At 31.7% G+C, this 19,168-nt stretch overlaps 2 protein-coding genes across 2 annotated transcripts; one reads left to right on the forward strand and one right to left on the reverse strand.

Moving 5' to 3' along the window:
* Positions 1-3,680: 3,680 nt before the first annotated feature.
* LOC148571029 (uncharacterized) lies at positions 3,681-5,025 on the forward strand. Its single transcript, XM_088507191.1, has 3 exons — positions 3,681-3,860; positions 4,322-4,615; positions 4,666-5,025. The coding sequence occupies exons 1-3, from the start codon at positions 3,681-3,683 to the stop codon at positions 5,023-5,025; spliced, it is 834 nt and encodes a 277-aa protein (XP_088363317.1).
* An 11,853-nt stretch (positions 5,026-16,878) lies between these two features.
* LOC148571030 (uncharacterized) lies at positions 16,879-18,186 on the reverse strand. Its single transcript, XM_088508033.1, has 3 exons — positions 18,022-18,186; positions 17,623-17,730; positions 16,879-17,034 (listed from the first exon to the last, which is right to left on the reverse strand). Exons 1-3 carry the CDS (start codon positions 18,184-18,186, stop codon positions 16,879-16,881), a joined length of 429 nt encoding a protein of 142 aa, XP_088364159.1.
* Between the last annotated feature and the right edge of the window lie 982 nt (positions 18,187-19,168).

Raw genomic sequence — 19,168 nt, forward strand, 5'->3', positions numbered from 1 at the left:
GACTGCAGCAACTTGGAGGCTATCAATCCTTTTGGCCATTTGCTCAAATTGTTGTTGAATTTGCTGCTGCATCATCTTGTTTTGAGCCAAGATTGAGTCTACTCCTTCTAGCTCCATTACTCCTTTCCTTTGTGATGGTTGGCGGTTTCTTTGATGAGCAAAGAAATATTGATTGTTGGCCACCATGTCCACAAGATTCTGAGCTTCCTCAGCAGTTTTCATCAGTTGTAGTGAACCTCCAGCAGAGTGATCTAATGCCTCCTGAGATTTCAATGTCAGGCCTTCATAGAAATTTTGCAGCACGTCCCATTCATTGAACATCTCTGGGGGACACTTTCTGATTAAGGCTTTGTACCTCTCCCATGCTTCATACAAGGATTCGGCATCTAATTGTGTGAATGTCTGCACCTCGGTTTTCAGCCTGATGACTCTTTGGGGTGGATAGAATTTGGCTAAAAATTTAGTCACCAAATCATCCCAACTAGTGATACTTCCTTGGGGAAAAGTTTCAAGCCATTGTGCGGCCTTATCCCTTAATGAGAACGGGAACAGCAGAAGCTTGTAGGTTTCAGGATTCACGCCATTGGATTTGATAGTGTCACAGATCCTTAAGAAGGTAGATAGATGTTGATTTGGATCCTCCAATGGTCCTCCCCCAAATGAGCAGTTGTTCTGGACCAATGTGATGAGTTGTGGCTTCAGTTCAAAGTTATTTGCATTGACATTAGGGGTGAGAATGCTGCTTCCACAATGTCTAGCATTTGCAAAGGTGTAGGAAGCCAATACTCTCCTCTGTTGTGGTTGATTATTAACTCCTCCTCCTGGGTTAGATGTATCTCCTTCCATCTCGTGGTATTCTTCCTCAGATTCTTCTTCTCCAACAATATTTTTCCCTCTTTCGGCTCTTCTTATCCTTCTAAGAGTTCTCTGATCAGCTTCAGATAAAACAGGAACGGATCTCCTTGTACCTGACATACAAACAAAACAAAAGAAACACCAGTAAGATCACTTCAATCTATTGCTAGAATGAAGTTTAGTTTAAGGAAAAATTCAAACAGTTAGTGGGTTAGTCCAAGATTAAAGAATCAGAGAAGAAAAAGTGCTTGATCTAGATCTCCACTTCACGTAATCATTGTCAATCTAATCAATCCCCGGCAACGGCGCCAAAAACTTGATGGGAAAATTTGTGGAAAACTGAATCTTCCAAAATACCCAAAACTAACCGGCAAGTGCACCGGGTCGCATCAAGTAATAAAAACTCACGGGAGTGAGGTCGATCCCACAGGGATTGAAGGATTGAGCAATTTTAGTTTAGTGGTTGATTTAGTCAAGTGAATCAAGTTTTGGTTGGGTGATTTGTGATTTGCAGAAATTAAATTGCATGGAAATAAAGAGAACAGGGAATTAAAGTGCTGAATCTTAAAGAACAAGAAATTAAATAGCAGAAACTTAGAATGCAAGAAATGTAAATTGCGGAATCTTAAAGTGCAAGAAATGTAAACGGCTGGAATTATAAAGGGAATTGGGGAATGGATTTGCAGAATTTAAACAAGGAGAAGTTGAATTGCATTAAACAGAAGAGTAAAAGGGAATTGGGATTGAAGCGGATCTTGAAGCAGTAAAGTAAATGAACATTAAAAGCAAGAAACAAAATGTAAATTGGGAATTTAGATCTCAGGGCCCAGAGACTAGAAAACCAAGTCTAGATCTCAATGCCTTCCTAGATCCAACAAGAACAATTTCAAGGGAATTTTAAATTGCAAGGAAAGTAGATGAGAAGTAAGTAACAGAGACAGAAATTTAAATTCAGTAAATAAGCAGAGAGATCCAAGGATGAGATTGAAACAGAATTTCTTCAAATCTCCAACCCAAGATCCAAGACAAGTGTAATTGAAATTGAAAGCAATAAAACTAAGAGGAAGAGGAATGAATTCTCCTTCCCCAAGACAAAGAAATTAAAGATCACTCCAAGTAGCTCAAAACCAAAAGCTCTCTCCCAAAATCACTCAGTAAAAACTCAAAAGGAAAAAGCTCTCTAAAAACTTCAAATCCTAAGCTATTTATACACTTTCTTCCAATGATCATTAAGCATTCAATTGGGCCTTTAGTCTTGATGGAATTGGGTTTATAGTAGCCTCCGTTGATTGCTCTTGGTGTTGGGAAGAAATCCATTAGTGAACCGGGCCATGAGTCATTCACGTTTGAGCCAACGTTTGAGTCAAACGTTGACTCAAACGTTACTTGAGTGAAATTATGCAGCATAGGCCATTTGCTGTCATCCACGTTTGAGCTAACGTTTGAGGTCAAACGTGAGCTCAAACGTGGTTCTTCCCTCTTGCATGCTTCTTGGGGCTACTTTGTCCTCTTGTTGTGTTGCCAATTTTTGTGCCCAATAGAGACTATTATATATGGTTGGAAAGCTCTGAATGTCAGCTTTCTAACCCACTTGGAATCACCTCAATTGGACATCTACAACTCAAGTTATTCTTGTTTGAAGTGTGCCCCCTTCATGCTGTTTGGCGCCAACGTTTGACCTCACGTTTGAGTCAAACGTTGGCTCAAACGTTGCTGCCTCCAGGGATGCCATCTCTTCTCTTTGGCGCCAACGTTTGACCTCACGTTTGAGGCAAACGTTGGCGCAAACGTTGCCTTCCCAGGAGCTTCAATTCTCTTCTCTTTTGGAGCCAACGTTTGACCTCACGTTTGAGGCAAACGTTGGCTCAAACGTTGCCTTCCATGAGCTTCATTCTTCAGCCAACGTTTGACCTCAACGTTTGAGGCAAACGTTGGCGCAAACGTTGGCTTTCCCCAGGGTGTTCTTCAACTGCTACTCACGTTTGAGTTGACGTTTGACTCAAACGTTAGCTCAAACGTGAATTCCATTTTCTTAAACCCATTCTTGCAACCTTCTTCCATAATGTTGGCACATCTTTTGTTTCCTTTCTTCACCTACAAGTAATCAAAACAACCAATCAAAGTATCACAAATTCACAAGGTTTATAAATCAATTAATTATCAACTAAAGTTGGCTTGAACCTCATGATTTTGTATCAATTAAAAGGTGGTTGATTGATTTAAGGAAACCATGCAATTCCAATTCAAATGGTTGATTTATAATACAAGAAAGTGCATAAAACTAAATGAAAACAAAAGAAAAAGACTAGTGAAACTATGCTAAAATGACTTGTCATCAGTCATCGATAATTTTTTGTAGATATTATTTTTATACTTCATATGGTGAAGGAAAAGTATATTTTTATATAAAGTATTTGTTACAAATATAACTGAAACAGAATTTACTAGCTTGGTGATTATTATTAGATGTGATAGATATTGGTGATCCAGAATTTTTTTGTCGGCATTGTGATGCTATGATGTGGTATGAGGAGAGATCAGAGAAATCCAAAACAGGATCCAATATTGAGTTCTCAATATGTTGTATGCGAGGAAAGATACAACTGCTATTTTTGCAACATCCACCACAACTCTTACAAGATTTAATATTTGGAGCAGACCAAAGAATACAAGAAAGAAGTGTCGAGTATGTAACCATTACCAATGGTGAAAGTCTATTTCAACAATCTTGGTTAATTGCTTTTTCATGATTAAAGCACAAAGATTGACATACTATCGAAACAACCAAGACAAAGTGAGAAGTGATATATACAAAGAGATTCAAGATGTTTAATAATTGTCAAGATGCTATGAGAATTGGTAAGAAATATGGATATCCAGACCTCTTCATCACAATGAGATGTAACTTGAGTTGGCAAGAGATTTGCAGAATTAATAATCCAAGAAACTTAAAGGTTAAAGACCGACCAGATATATCGTGTATTAGGACAGTTAATGACTTAATGGTACATGTGATATTTACTATATGAGAATTTTATTAACTGTTCAAAGAGGTTGCACAACATATGAGTCTATTAGAACAGTTAATGAGATTACATATTCTAACTTCTAAGATGTTTGCTATTCCATGGGACTACTGTGTGACGATAGAAAATTTATTGCACCTATTAATGAGGTAGCAGAACTTGCATTTGGTCATCCATTGAGAAAAGTATTTTTTGATGCTACTGATATTTAATAGCATTAGCAAACCAGATCGTGTTTAGAATGCAATTGGGACATTATTTTCTGACGGGGCACTATATGAGAGGAGAAAAGCATTGAAAAATCAAGGTATTTCACTATGTCTTTTTTTTATATCAAGATTGTATTCTCTTACTACTTTTATTTTTATTAATAATATTAATAAATTTTATTTTGGAATTACTTATTAAATATTCATAAAATCATCGTATGCTTTTGCTAGGACATGACTGATGACGAATCAAAAAACCTTTGTCTTATTGAGATTGAGAAGATACTCAACAGCAATGCGAGATCTTTAAGAGACTATCAATCAATGCCATATTCTGAGGTGTCTGATGTTTTCTTTTTTCAGAATAAGCTAATAGAGGAGGAGTTAACATATGACACAAATGAGTTGACTCATACAAACTTATATACAGAACAAAAGATGACTCATGAGCAAATGTTAGTATTCGATGAGATACTCAATGCTGTTATTGCAGACTTGGTGGTTTTTACTTCGTTTATGCGTATGGTAGGTGTGATAAGACATTTATTTGGAATGAACTTTCTTCTACTATTCAGTCTAAAAGAAAGATTATTTTAAATTTTGAATCCAGTAGAATTGCATTTTTACTCCTACCTGGTGGTAGAACAGCTCATTCTAAATTTTCAATACCCATTACAATCACTGATAAATCTACTTGCAACATCAAGCATGGCAGTTTGAAGGCTGAGTTGCTCATCCAAAATAGCTTAATAATTTGGGATGAAGTTCCAATGCTCAATAAAATGTGCTTTGAAGCACTTGACCGGACGCTCAGGGATCTTATGTCAGTTGCTGATCAACATAAGACACATCAACCATTTGGTGGAAAGGTTGTGGTTTTAGGAGGTGATTTCAGACAGATACTTCCGAATTCTGATGATTCTGAAAGAGAGTAGACATGATATATTGTCATCATCTATTAACTCATCCCATCTGTGGTTGTTCTGTAAGGTTCTTAAGCTGCATACGAACATGAGACTTTTAATGTCTTCTTCGGGTCAACAAAATGGTGAAATGAAGAGATTTGCTAATTAGATACTTGATATTGGAAATGGAAATATTGGTTTTGCTGTTGGTGATGAGTCAGAAGTTGAAATTCTAGGTAATCTACTAATTATAATTACTGATGACCCTCTCTCTCATTTGATAGACTTTGCATATCCAAATTTGTTGTAAAACATGCATATTACATGTATTTTTAGAGTAGGGCCATTTTTGCACCACGCTTGAGAGTGTCGAGAAGGTAAATGATTTCGTCTTGACAATCTTTCTAGAAATAGAAAATGAGTATTTAAGTTCTGGCACAAGATGTCAAGCTGATGAGAATGAAGATGTACAATAAGAGTGGTTCACATCAGAGTTCCTAAATGATATCAAATATTTGGGACTACCTAACCACAAGTTTACTTTGAAGGTAGGAGTCGCTGTAATGCTACTACGAAATATAGACTTGACTTCAAGTTTATGCAACGAGACAAGGCTAATAATTAACAAACTTGACAAAAACGTAATTAGAGCGACAATTGTGACCGGTAGAGATATTGGCGAGAAAGTGTACATTTCAAGAATGAATTTGATCCATTCAGATTTAGGATTGCCATTTAAGTTCCAACAGAGACAATTTCCATTAATAGTGTACTTTACAATGACCATCAACAAGAGTCAGGGTCAATCATTATCACATGTAGCGTTTTACTTGCTAAAATCAGTGTTCACTCATGGACAACTTTACGTTGCTTTGTCAAGAGTTAAGAATCGTAGTGGCCTCAAGGTTCTAATTCTAGACAACAATGACGGCAATCCAAAGTCATCAACAACAAATGTTGTGTTCAAAATTTTTTTTAATAAAATTCAGGTAAAAAATAGTATTTTCATTTTAATAACATGTTATGATTACACTTTTGTACAAATATTTACTGTAGATATAACTAATTTATCTAGAACTCTACTTTCAGAGTTGAAATGAAATTTGTAACAGGGAGCACAACATCATATGTGAGGTTAGTAAAATATTAAGTTGTCGATAAATTTTCATTAGCCTTTTGATATAAAGTTTAGTGTAAAACTGACATGTTACTATTACAGTTATATATGTTCTTATTTTTTCAGGTCTCTTTCCTTATGGTTCAAGAATATTATAGAATTCAAAATGTTCTATTTGCATTTTACTTTGAATAGAGATAAAACAACATATTCAGTATGTTTATTATATAATGATGATGATCAGTGACGGATCCAGAAAATTTTAGAAGTGGAGACAAAAATATATACACAAAAATAAAAATTGTTGAACATTATTAATTATATAGAGATATAAAAATTAAAAAAGTTAGTGAACACTTTTATTTTTAAAATATTATTCATTATATATAATTTATAAAAAAATATTTTTTTTATTTTTAAAACTTGAACTTAAAATATTTTAATTAAATTATAAAAAATTGTTATTCTAACTTATTTTTTATACATATTAGATAATAAAAGACTGAATCAATTAGCACATTAGCAACTAATGATACACTAGTATTTATAATTTGAAACTAGAATTATTAATGAATACTAGAAAAATTAAATTTGTATATAAAGAATATGTTTATATAAAATAATAGAAACATAATTTATAATTTTTTTCTTTCTTTTCAAAATAATTAAATTTGTTATATATTTTTTAATTAATTTAATTTTGATATAATGTTAGATGAAAGATTTTATATGTAATATAGGTACATATAATAGAACAAAAGATATAAAATAAGTAATAAGAATGAATAAATTGAGAATAAAATAAAATATATAAAGTCATGAAGAAAATAAAATATTAGATTAATATTTAAACTATAATTGCTTGAATTAAAATTTGCAATTAAAAATTTTAAAAAGAAAAACAATGAAATTGGAAGATATATAGAGTCATAGAGAGCTATATAAAAAATATATAGAATTTAAAATTTATTTTTTGATAAAGAGAAGATGACCACTAGATAAAGAATAGAAAAAGAATGTTAAAAATATAAAAATAAGAAGAGGATTTAAATAAATAAAAGAGTGATGACCCAAAAACTAAATTTGATTAGGTTAAATAATAGTTAAAATGATAAAAAAATAAAAAAATAAATTTGAGATTTTGACCAATTGAATTTAATTTATTTGTAATGGAGTCATTTAAAATTTAAAATAAAAATATATTATATATAACTATTTCTTTTTTTAAAAAAAGAAAATACAGTGGGGGCAAGTGCCCCTTCATGCTCCAAGCTGGGTCAGTGCCTGACGATGATAGTATTATACTAAACTCGAAAAATTTATGATTATAAAATATTATTTTTGATTTAACATGTCAAATTAAAATGTAACGCACGGCTTTAATACTAGTATAGTAATACAAATGGGGAGTTCATATGCTGACGTAGCACTCATACGCTGAGTTTGTGAATTTATTTGCTTAGGTGTCATCACTAGAAATTTTTAAAATTATATTTATAAATTATAAATTATTATTTGCTTAGGTTGTTACTTTTAAATTTTAAATTATTTGCTTAGGTTGTTTTACATAAGTTGTTGTTTTTTAAATTTTAAGTTGTTTTGCTTAGGTAGTTATTTTTTAAATTTTAAGTTATTTGTTTAGGTTGTTATATTTTAAATTTGAAGTTATTTACAAATTACTCTTTTAAATCATAAATTATTATTTACTTAAGTTGTTATTTTTTAATTTTAAATTATTTGTTCATAAATTAAATTTTTTGAAAAATTAATTTAAATTTATTAAACTAAATAAAGATGTTATTTAATTATTTAAATTTTGCCAAGATAAATTTTATTTATAAATTAAGTAACAACTTTTGTCGCATAAGATCTCTTCTATGTTTAATACGCCTCAGGTATAGTTAAGAAGGCACCTTTTTAAAAATCTGTTGATTCTTTTTATTTGAATGCTATGTTTAAAACTTTGAATATTTATATTTCTTAGGATTTATATTTTAAATATATTTATATATTTATTTTATCTGTAAATTTAATTCAAATTTAAATTAAAGACAATCAAATATAGAGAATTCTAGCTGTGGTCAACTATAAAAGTATAAGTTATGAGACATGTATAGCACAACAATTCAAAGTACATTAATTCCTTCCTTTACATATATCCAAAATTTAAATTTTTTCTACTTTTTCCAATGGCTGGTATTCACAAAATTACAGAAATCAATGCTATAGTTGACAATTTGTGTGTATGTATATGAGTGATAAGGTTATAGATAGTACCAAGATACGAAAATTCTCCATTACTATACTCAATTGAGATGGTTCGGCTTGATGAAGACGTGAGTTTCTTACTAATTTCTTAAATAATATTAAATTTATATTATTCATATTTTAAATTTGTTTGTTTATCCCTATTTAATTGTTCTTTGATTTTTGTTTATCAATTCTAGAGAGGAAAAATACATGTCTCAGTTAAGAAGACTCTTGTGTCTCGATTCGCTAATTTGCTAAGAGATAGAATATCTTATTAAATAAGATATTTTGGTGTTGGACTCAATGTGGGTAACTTCAAGACTACACATTATAAGTATGTGGTTAATTTAAACCAACATACCGATGTGCACATACTTCCAGAATCATCAAGTATCCCACGATATGAATTTAATTTTGTGAGTTTTGACACTCTCAATGCTCCTGGGTTCGATTGCACATATTTGGTTGGTAAGTTTATTGTTTTAGAAAAAGTATAATTCAGGGATAAAATCATTTATTTTATTGATAATTTCGGTGTATTTTTTTCTTAACAAACTTATTAACAACAAACTTTTTTATTATATTTTAATTCATTCGAGATGTTATTGGATATCTTGCTGGAATTTAGAGTGAGAGGATTATTGAAAAGAAAGGCAAGTCTACCAAGTACAATGTTATTGAATTAAAGATCGATGATGTGTACACTACAACATTTTTAGGTTGAGACAACATTTAAAAAGTGTTGCCTAAAGGCTGACAAAAGGTTGCTTTTGATCTATGGCAATACTTTTGGACCTAAGGCAACGTTTTTAGGGGGCGTTGCAGATGCAGACGTTGCTTTAGATCAAGGCAACACTTTTTTGCTTCAAAAGCAACGCTTTTGAGGGCAACACCTGGTAAGTGTTGCCTTTGGTTGATAAATAACAACATTTCAAAGGTGTGTTTGAGACAACACTTTTGCAGTGTTGTCTCTTCTCTCGTATTTTGGTCACTACTAAAAAGTGTTGCCTATTTTCAATAAAATGTAACTCTTTTACGTGTTGCTTATAAGTTGGAATTTGTAATCCTTTGAAGTGTTGCCTATTAGTTTTGAATATGCAACCCTTTAAAGCATTGCCTTTTCTTTTAGATATGCAACTTATACAAGTGTTGCCTTTTCTTTTGGATATGCAACTTATACAAGTGTTGCTTTTTCTTTTCAATATGCAACCATATAAGTGTTGTCTAATATTCAAAATATGCAACTAATAAAAGGGTTGCCTTTTTGACAAAAATAAAAGTTACTTTTGTAATAAAAATACAAAAAAAAAATAAAATTTTTTGTTCATACATATATAATTATTTTAATTAATAAATAAATTTGTGCACAATAGAAAAAATTTATAAAAGAGACAAAATAACTAATAATAAAATTCTAATTAAAATAGATATTAAAAGGTTCAATTAGTATTTCAAATACATATTCATCAATAATTCTCAACAAAACAATAAAATTCTTGTCTAACAATAATTGTCATAACAAAATAGTAATTAATATTTGTCAAAAAATGTCAATCTACTTGCGTATCACTACAACATTTTCAGGTTGAGGCAACATTTAAAAAGTGTTGCCTAAATGCTGACAAAACGTTGCTTTTGATCTATGGTAACACTTTTGGACCTAAGGCAACGTTTTTGGGCAGCGTTGCATATGCAGTCGTTGCCTTAGATCAAGGCAACACTTTTTTGTTTCAAAAACAATGCTTTTGAGAGCAACACTTGGTAAGTGTTACCTTTGGTTGAAAAATAACAACACTTCAAAGGTGTGTTTGAGACAACACTTTTGCAATGTTGTCTTTTCTCATATTTTGACCACTACTAAAAAATGTTGCCTATTTGCAATAAAATTCAACCTTTTTATGTGTTGCTTATAAGTTCGAATTTGCAATACTTTAAAGTGTTGCCTATTAGTTTTGAATATGCAACCTTTTAAAGCATTGCCTTTTCTTTTGAATATGCAACCTATACAAGTGTTGCTTTTTCTTTTGGATATGCAACCATACAAGTGTTGTCTAATGTTCAAAATATGCAACTAATAAAAGGGTTGCCTTTTTGATAAAAATAAAAATTACTTTTGTAATAAAAATAAAAAAATAAAATTTACAATAAAATTTTTTGTTCATACATGTGTAATTATTTTAATTAATAAATAAATTTGTGCACAATAGAAAAAAATTATAAAAGAGACAAAATAACTAATAATAAAATTTCTAATTAAAATAGATATTAAAAAGTTCAATTAGTATTTTAAATACATGTTTATCAATAATTCTCAACAAAATAATAAAATTCTTGTCTAACGATAATTGTCATGACAAAATAGTAATTAATATTGATAATAAAGATGTCAATCTGCTTGCATATTTTGTATCCATGCTTGACTTGTCCCATATGCTAAATCTGCAAATAATATACAACAAAAAATAAGCAACTTATCATTAAAACTGAAAAATTATAATAATAGAATTTTTTTATGATATTAAATACATAAATATAAAAGCAATAAATAGGTCTAAACAACTCCTTCTAATATTCCTGACAACAAATATCATGAGAGTGAATGAATAGATAGATTGAATGGGTCTGGGTCTTCTCATGAAAGAAAATTTAATCCCATGTATATAACTGCATTTCCATTGGATGAACTTTTAATATGTTCAAATATTCTCGTTAGTAACTTTTTACAAGGAAACTAGTCAAGGCATCAACCAATTTATGATTAAAACCATAACATATCTAACAAATAACAGTCAGCATTAGGCATTAAATTCAATCTAAATGGGAATAAGAAAACAGTTTGAAATTTCCTTAAAAGATAACAGTCCAACAGTAATGCCAATAATTCATAAAATTAAAATTGAAAGTCAGCCAAGGACATGGCCAATCCTAACCTCTGGAAAATTACAACTGTGATGTGTTATTAACTATGATGGCAGGCCTAGTGTCACACATTATTATCACAAAAAAACTTAATTAGAAGCATTAAGTCATGGCAAAGTTTGTCACATAAAAACTTTCGCTTTTTTGTTCATGTCTAGGAATTTCATAGGTTAATTACTAGTTAATATTAAGTTCATGTCGCAGGATAATTGCCTAAGACTTTTAGAGTCTTTCATCAGCTGTAATCATCCAAGTATGTGAGAACTACTGTACTAGATTCACAAGCTAGTTAGCAACATATATAAAAGTTAAATTAATGTTTCTTGGTCAGTGTATCCCCCTTCATACACTTCAAGAACTAAAACAAAACAAGACAGAACTGGGGGAAGAATCAAGGTATAATAGACTGGTTTGTTGATTAAGCTCAAAATTAAAGAGTAAAATTAATTACTTACAGAACTGAGTCCCCAACAAAGGCCATTGATTTCCCTTTGACCATCTTCAAGAACTGAGTAGCATCAAAGAGAGGAAGCTAACACTCATTAGGTTTCCATCTCCATTGAAGAAACTCCCTGTCAGGTCTTCCATGCAGAAGGCAATTCTGCTTGTCAAATATGAAAGGGCATGTCCCATTGCTGTAGTACGGTCCCTTCAGATAAGGAGTCTAGTTCCCAGAGAAAACATTGCAACTAGTCCTTCTTGTTTCTTCTTTAGATTCAAAGCTTGTGGCAAATATCTTAGAAGCTGATAGATTCAAAGTTCTGAGGAGAGAAAAGAAGAGCATTATCACAACAAGAGTGAAGGGTAACAGGACCACACCTCTAGAGATGTTTCTTGCTGTATAGTTGCACTTCAAAATCTCAGTACCCTCTAACTTCATGACACATAACCAACCTCAGCTTTCTTCTTAGATTCAACTCTTCTCTGTTGGACACTTACTAGTTACTATTTTTTTATTTTGCAGTGTAGATCTCTGGTTTCTTGTTTTTAGGAAACTGCGCTGAAATGGAAACTATAATAGATGATAATTGTAATAAACAAAAATAAACATAGAAATATATTATTGATAAGGTTTGGACTTTGGTCTGTACATGTTACTTGTATTTTGCCTTGGAAGCTGCTACTTTACCAATAAACAATGATCAATGATCAATAAACAATGATCGAAAGCATAGGTAAATTCTGTGTTGAACAATCTATGTTGTACTCACTGTGTCTCTCGCTCAAAGGATTAAAGACTTAAAAGTAAACAAAATGGGAAAGAGGAGCAATTAGGGTTGGGCAATGAGAAATTTAGATTTGATTGAGAAAATTCATAGAGAAGAACAATGAGTTAATGTATGTACTACATTAACAGCAAGTTATCAAATTGAACAGAAAAGCTAGTGATAAAGTGAAATCAAAATTGAAAATTGAAAATTGACCAAAGATAGAGCTAGGGATTCATTCTGAATCGAAATAGCTAGAGAGTGAAAAGAGGCAGGGGACAGAACGTACCATATTTGTGTGAGATAAAGTAATGACAATGTTCCAGATATGGTATATTAAACTATTAATTGATGATCTGAGAAAACAACACTTCACCACCAAATTTAGAGTATAGTTGCGAAATTGTAAAATAACTTATAACCAATAGCTACAATAATCAGAAATTTGCAGCAATTTTTGTGCAACTTATTTTAAATTCAGCTACAATAATCAACCATAAGCTTCATGTATTCTTATCATTCAAAGCTACAACTAAGTAGAGTCATTTTTTTAAATAAAAAATTTAACCGAAAAATCAAATACAAAAATGAGTTACATGTGACTCCATTGCCACAACATGCTATTCTGCAAGTAGTACTACAGTGATATATCAGAAGAAACAATTCCAGAATAGTAGCTCTTATGCCAAAGGCATCACATCACTAACTAGCAACTGAAATAGCACTACTACAACAAATCATTTTTCAATCTATTGTACACGAAAACCAGTCAATAATCTATGAAGACCAAAATGGCAAAGCATTAACTACCTTATGATTGAGTTGTTCTTCTAAGGAGAACAACCGTCCATGCTCCCAATTCTAGCAATAAAACTGCTTATAATAAGCATACTAATGTAGCCTGAGAAAATCGAAGAAAACAAAAATGCATGTACCTTTCTCGTGTGAGAGATGTGGCCAATATCTAATAAACCACAGAAAAACACAACTAGTAAGTACATAATTATTGATCAAAGTTTCATAAATACTTCAGTTTTACTCACTTATGTACCAGATGTGCATTGTATAGTATTCGATACTCATATTTATATTCGTGCAACATAAACCATAAAGAGAGAAGTGTCATTACTTGCCTGTGATAGAGGCATTTCCCTCAAGCTGGTCATATAGAAACTCCACAAAGTCTTTGTAGAATAAAATAACACCTGCAGTAACACAACAAACCAAAAAGTTATATGAATATTTGTTTAAAAAAGAAAAAAAGGGGAAAACATAAGCAAACAAATAATGGAAGTCATACCTGGGTTCCCAGGCACAAGGAGAACATGCATAATTGGAGCAATATCGGGAATCTCCAATATTTCAGATTTGTAACTAAACAATATATATATATATATATATATAACACATCACCACATGAATTATAAAATAACTTAATTAATTAAAATATTATTATCTAACAGGTAAGAAATTCACATACCCTTGTAGCAAATTATTGTCTCTTGAAAGGAAAAAAAAATTACCTGCCTATACATATAACAAATTATTGTCTCTTGAAAACTTTACAATGACGAGACACAGAAAAAAGAAAGTAAAAACACAATAAAATTTAGTTTCATCTACTGATTTTTGCCAAGACTAAAGATTTAAGATGAACAGATTGATAATTAAAATATAGGAAACAAAAAGACAATTAGTAGAAAGAGAAAAAATCTTAGTGGAAAAAAAACTTATTTTTTAAAATTTACCTGTGATTTCGTATATGTATCATTAGTGATGTTGTAGAATTCCTGCACTTCAAGGGTTGATTTTCTCATAATTCCTGAACATTGAGAAGTGAAAAAGCAATAATTAATTAATTAATCAATTTATTAGAATTATGAAGTTTGATAAGATATATCATAAAGAAAGGCGTTGAATGAATGCCTACGATGCAATGAGCATGGAGAAACACCGATAAACTGAAACATCGAGCATGGAGAAGTAAAGTTTATAGATAGGAATTTATCAATGTTAAAAATGGAGAGAAAAAGAATTTCTACTACACACAACACATCATTAATTGCTTTATTTTCATGAAAGTTCTAAGTATAACAGTTTTGACCACTAACATGAATTCAAGTATACTGAGAGTTGAAGAACTAGTCAAGAAACTCTCTTGAACTTTGCTGAATCTATCAACCTCTTCCTCCTCCCTGAAGAAGTAAGTTCAGTTAAGCAGAGAAAAAGAAAAAGTGAAGATAATTGGAAGCATTGTGAAAAACCTGGCAGCAAATTGATTGAACCGGAAGCATTCTCAGCCAACTCCAACACCTACAACAACTATGAATCTAATGTTAAGTTCCCTAAATTGAGATTCCACCAACAATAATTAAATTCCAAGCCCTAAAATTAACATCATTTAGTGATTAAAGCACAAGCCGGCAAATACACAATAACAATAAAATATTGCAGTGATTTAATAGGATCATAATTAATTAAACAGTAATTTCTCATCAATGAAGAAAAATTATCATTACCAGAATTTCTCATCAACTTCAGCCATAACAAAGCTGAGTAAAGCAAGGAGCCTATCTGTGATAGAAAGAGCACGAGCACCACGGGGGAGCAGAGCATATTAGCACCCAGCCAGGGGTCAAGAAAAACGTCGCAAGTAGAAGAAGGCGAGCAAATTGGAATCGAGCAGAGCAAAATTTAGAAGCTCAAAATGCAGAGCGACGAGCACGAAGGTGCACGAGCAGCAACAAGCATGACGGCGCGCGAGCAGAGACGAGCACGATGGCAACGCGAGCAGCGAGTAACACAACTTCAGAAGCAATGATGAGGAAATGCAGAGCAGCGACGAACACGACGACGATGCGAGCAGCGAATGAGCACAACGGTGCACGAACAGCGACAAGCGTGACGGCGACACGAGTAGAGAGGAACACAACTTCACAAGCAACGATGAGAAAATCGAACAAACAAGGGTAAATTGCGCATCAATAAAATTTGAAATGGTTGGGGTTAGGATTTCTAATTGAAAATAGGGCTTGGAATTTTGTTTTGAACTCTAAAGATTTGAATCAGTAAATAATATATAAACTATAAAGATGTATTTTGTGCTAAGTTAAAAGAAGAAAAAAGTACCTTTTTGTAAAAATATTTGGAGAGAAGGTCAAAATTTTAGAAGAAAAATTTTAATTTATTTTTGACAACATTTACAATGAGAAGCTTATTAAAAATTTAAGAACAACACTTATAAAGTGTAATATATAAATATAACAAATGTTGCTTGTTTAATTTACAAAAGCAACACTTTTTACTTGTACTTTAATTGATCAAAAAGGAATATTTATGGTGTGTTGTTAAAAAAGAGTTGCAACAGCTTTATTTTTATGTAACAAATATTAAGTGTTGTCTTTAGTTAGTTTAGATAACACTTTTTGAGTGTTATTTGCAGTATATATTACAATAGCTAAAAAATGTTGTAGTGATATTTTATATCCATGCTTGACTTGTCCCATATGCTAAATCTGCAAATAATACACAACAAAAAATAAGCAACTTATCATTAAAACTAAAAAATTATAATAATAGAAATTTCTTGATGATATTAAATACTATAGATATAAAAATAATAAATAGATCTAAAAAAAATTCTTCTAATGTGGCCATGGTATAGGACAATAGGATTCGATTGTAACAAGAGATATATTCAGAGACACAATCAATGCAAAAAATGGAAGCTTAGTTAATGTCATAAAGCCACAGTCCAAAATTTAATTAATTTATATATGTTCCTAACAACATATAAATGTCATGAAAGCAAATGAATGGATAGATTGAATGGGTATGGGTCTTCTCATAAAAGCTATTTTAACTAGGGTTAAGATTTTGGGTGGAAGCTGCAAATTCAAATGCAAATGCAATTTCTTATTCTAGTGACAGTCATTCCTTTGATCCAGACCTCCACTCAGTGCTTGAACTTGCCACTGAGTCAGAGTTGTGTGAGATTGAATCAATTCTTTTTGGCCCCAGGTGAGGTTAACTTCCTTTATTCTAATATTGCAAATCCATTGCTTTAGAAGGTGGAGACAGACAAACACAATGCACACAAAGTATATCCAAATCCAAAGCTACACCTATATATGTATTATTAAAAGTTATACTTGGTCATCATTTTGGAACACGAGTTGATGAGGAAGGACTATCGTTACCATTCGGACATTGCATATTATTTATATCATGTGTTGATTCCTTGGCTCGTAATAAAGACAGTGCTTCATCAATATTTGTGCTAAGAGAACTCCGTTGCAAGAGAAGTTTCACAAGATCCTCCAAACTTTGGACTTTGTCTTTTGTCTCATGAAGTTCAATTTTCATTGAACTTGTAGTCTCTGCATGTTGTTACTTAATTTTAGCAATCTCCCATTCTTTCTGCAGAGATGTTTTTGTGATTGTCCTCCCATAACATCGAACTCTTCCTGGTTGTTCTTTGCCAAATACTGCAGTAAATGCTTTCTTGGGAGTGTCTCTGGCTTTTTGATGGCCCTTAAGTTTATCCTATTAAAAAAAACATAACAAATTCACTAAGATATAATGAACACATACTAAAAGTATTCTCAATAATGATTTTATTAAATTTAAAATCATCTTAGAGTAGAGTTAAACGCCTTGAATTTTAGCTCAAGCATTTTGGCTCTACCTTCAAACAGAGGATTCTTTTTTCTAGCATTTAAATAAATATTTTTTTTTCTTTTTGGATTTTTCAGGCTGTGTAAAGTGTCCAGTATTTAGATATCCGTCATTAAAGCATGTTCCAAGTTTAGTTATTGACTATGTAGTATTTTTTCGATCCTTTCTGAGAAATCTGTATTATTCACTATACACACACACACACACACACAAGGTTTTTCGTTGCATCTTACTATGATTACATTTTCTATTTATCAGAAAAGGGAAAGAAAAAGCCACTTAATAAGTAAAAATTTCATTTAAGAGAAAGAATCTACTTCCCTAAAGAGACCTCAAAGGCCTGAATTGGAGGTATATATAAATATTTGGAAAAAGTAAAAGCAAAATAAATCAAATAATTCTCGGCATCCAAGCAACAAATTTAAGGTAGTTCTACTTCAAATTATTATGACTTACAATAACAGCTTGTGTTCCTGAATCAAGCTCTTTTCCTTTTCGTCCAGTTCGAGTTGCAACAAACACATCAACTTGTGATGGGTCTTCTTTGTTCTCATTCATTTCACGCTACAAGTAAGGGGAAGAGTATTAAAAATATCCAAAAATAATATTTATCTAGTTTTAAGATGGTCATTATGCAACAAGAAAAAACTTATAAAAAATCAAAATTATTTCCATTTTATTACGCACTCTTGCAAAACTGATAGGTCCCATTCGATGTTGATGTTGTTGCTTTTTACGATTTTCAGAATTTACACGAGATAGAGCTTATATCCAACAAAATTAAAGGGAATTATATGTAATAAACCAAAAGTATAAAAAAGACAAAGAAATAGAAATATTTATTCTACAACTCACCTTAACAGAAGGAATACTCCAATATGCAATTAACTTTTGAAATTGGACTTCTGGAATATCTGAAGGGAGATTTTTCAACATATCTATAATGTTGTTATATATCTCAAAATGCTTTTTCTTGATTCTTGTTTTGTAACCTTTCCAAGCTTCTCGAACACGAGTCATCACCCACTCTTTTCCCTCTTTTGGAAGAATGAACTTTGACTACGAAAAAGTACAAAACAAAAATTGTAAATGACAATTCAAGATAAAAGTATAAAACATGTCTCTAACTTCCATTAAAATCTTCAATAAAAAGTTAAAAAATTCAAGGATATTGATTTCAAGATATTGTAAGGCTGTTAAATAAAAATGTTAGTATAATATTTAAATTTTTGTCAATAGGACTAATTCTCCTCTTTAAATTTCTTAAATCTTATATTCAACTAATAGGATGTGATAATTTGAAAATTCTGGAACATAAAACAGCAGTTATATATTTTCACTAGGGGTGTTCATAAAAAAACCAAAATGTGGTTAACCGGTTAAAAAACCATAACCACATTTTGGTTAACCAGTTTAATGAAACAATTTAAAAATCATATCCATATTTTTTAGAATTGGTTAACCAAAACCAAATTAAAAGAAACCGGTTTTTAACCGGTTAACCAAAACCAAAACCAAATTAAAATCAAAACTTAATTTCAAAACCAAATTACATACTCTTTCTCTCTCTCTCTCACTCTCTCTCTCTCTCTCTCCCTCTCCCTTTCTCTCTCCCTCCCTCTCCCCCTTACTCCCTCTTTCTCTCTCTCCCTCCCTTCTTTCTCTCTCTCTCTCTCTCTCTCTCTCTCTCTCTCCTCTCTCCTCCTATCTCTCTTTTTCCTTACTCTCCCTCCTCTCTCTCTCTCTCATTTTCCTCTTTCTCCTCCTCTCCTTTTCTCTCTCCCTATCCTCTCTCTCTCTCTCTCTATTCTCTATCCCCTTCTCTCTCTCTTCTTTTCTCCCTATTTCTCTCCCTTTTCCCTCTCTCTCCCCTTTCCTTCCCCCCTCTCTCCCTTCTCTCTCTAATTCATTTTTCTCTTTATCTCCTCTCTCCTTTCCTTCTCTCTCCGCTTCTCTCTCTCTCTCTCTCTCTCTCTCTCCTTTTTTTCTCTTTCTCTCCTCC

This window comes from Arachis ipaensis, chromosome B3 (genome assembly GCF_059453495.1).
Source record: "Arachis ipaensis isolate K30076 ecotype BB chromosome B3, ASM5945349v1, whole genome shotgun sequence".
Taxonomy (NCBI): domain Eukaryota; kingdom Viridiplantae; phylum Streptophyta; class Magnoliopsida; order Fabales; family Fabaceae; genus Arachis; species Arachis ipaensis.

Bases quoted from the DNA above. Each gene is read 5' to 3' on its own strand.
- LOC148571029 (XM_088507191.1), top strand. From the start codon at position 3,681: ATGTTTAATAATTGTCAAGATGCTATGAGAATTGGTAAGAAATATGGA. The intron at 3,861-4,321 runs GTACATGTGATA...TGCTTTTGCTAG, and splicing joins GGACAGTTAATGACTTAATG to GACATGACTGATGACGAATC. The intron at 4,616-4,665 runs GTAGGTGTGATA...TCTACTATTCAG, and splicing joins TTACTTCGTTTATGCGTATG to TCTAAAAGAAAGATTATTTT.
- LOC148571030 (XM_088508033.1), bottom strand. From the start codon at position 18,186: ATGACTCGTGTTCGAGAAGCTTGGAAAGGTTACAAAACAAGAATCAAG. The intron at 17,731-18,021 runs GTGAGTTGTAGA...CCTTACTTGTAG, and splicing joins GGAGTATTCCTTCTGTTAAG to CGTGAAATGAATGAGAACAA. The intron at 17,035-17,622 runs GTAAGTCATAAT...TTTTTTTAATAG, and splicing joins CAGGAACACAAGCTGTTATT to GATAAACTTAAGGGCCATCA.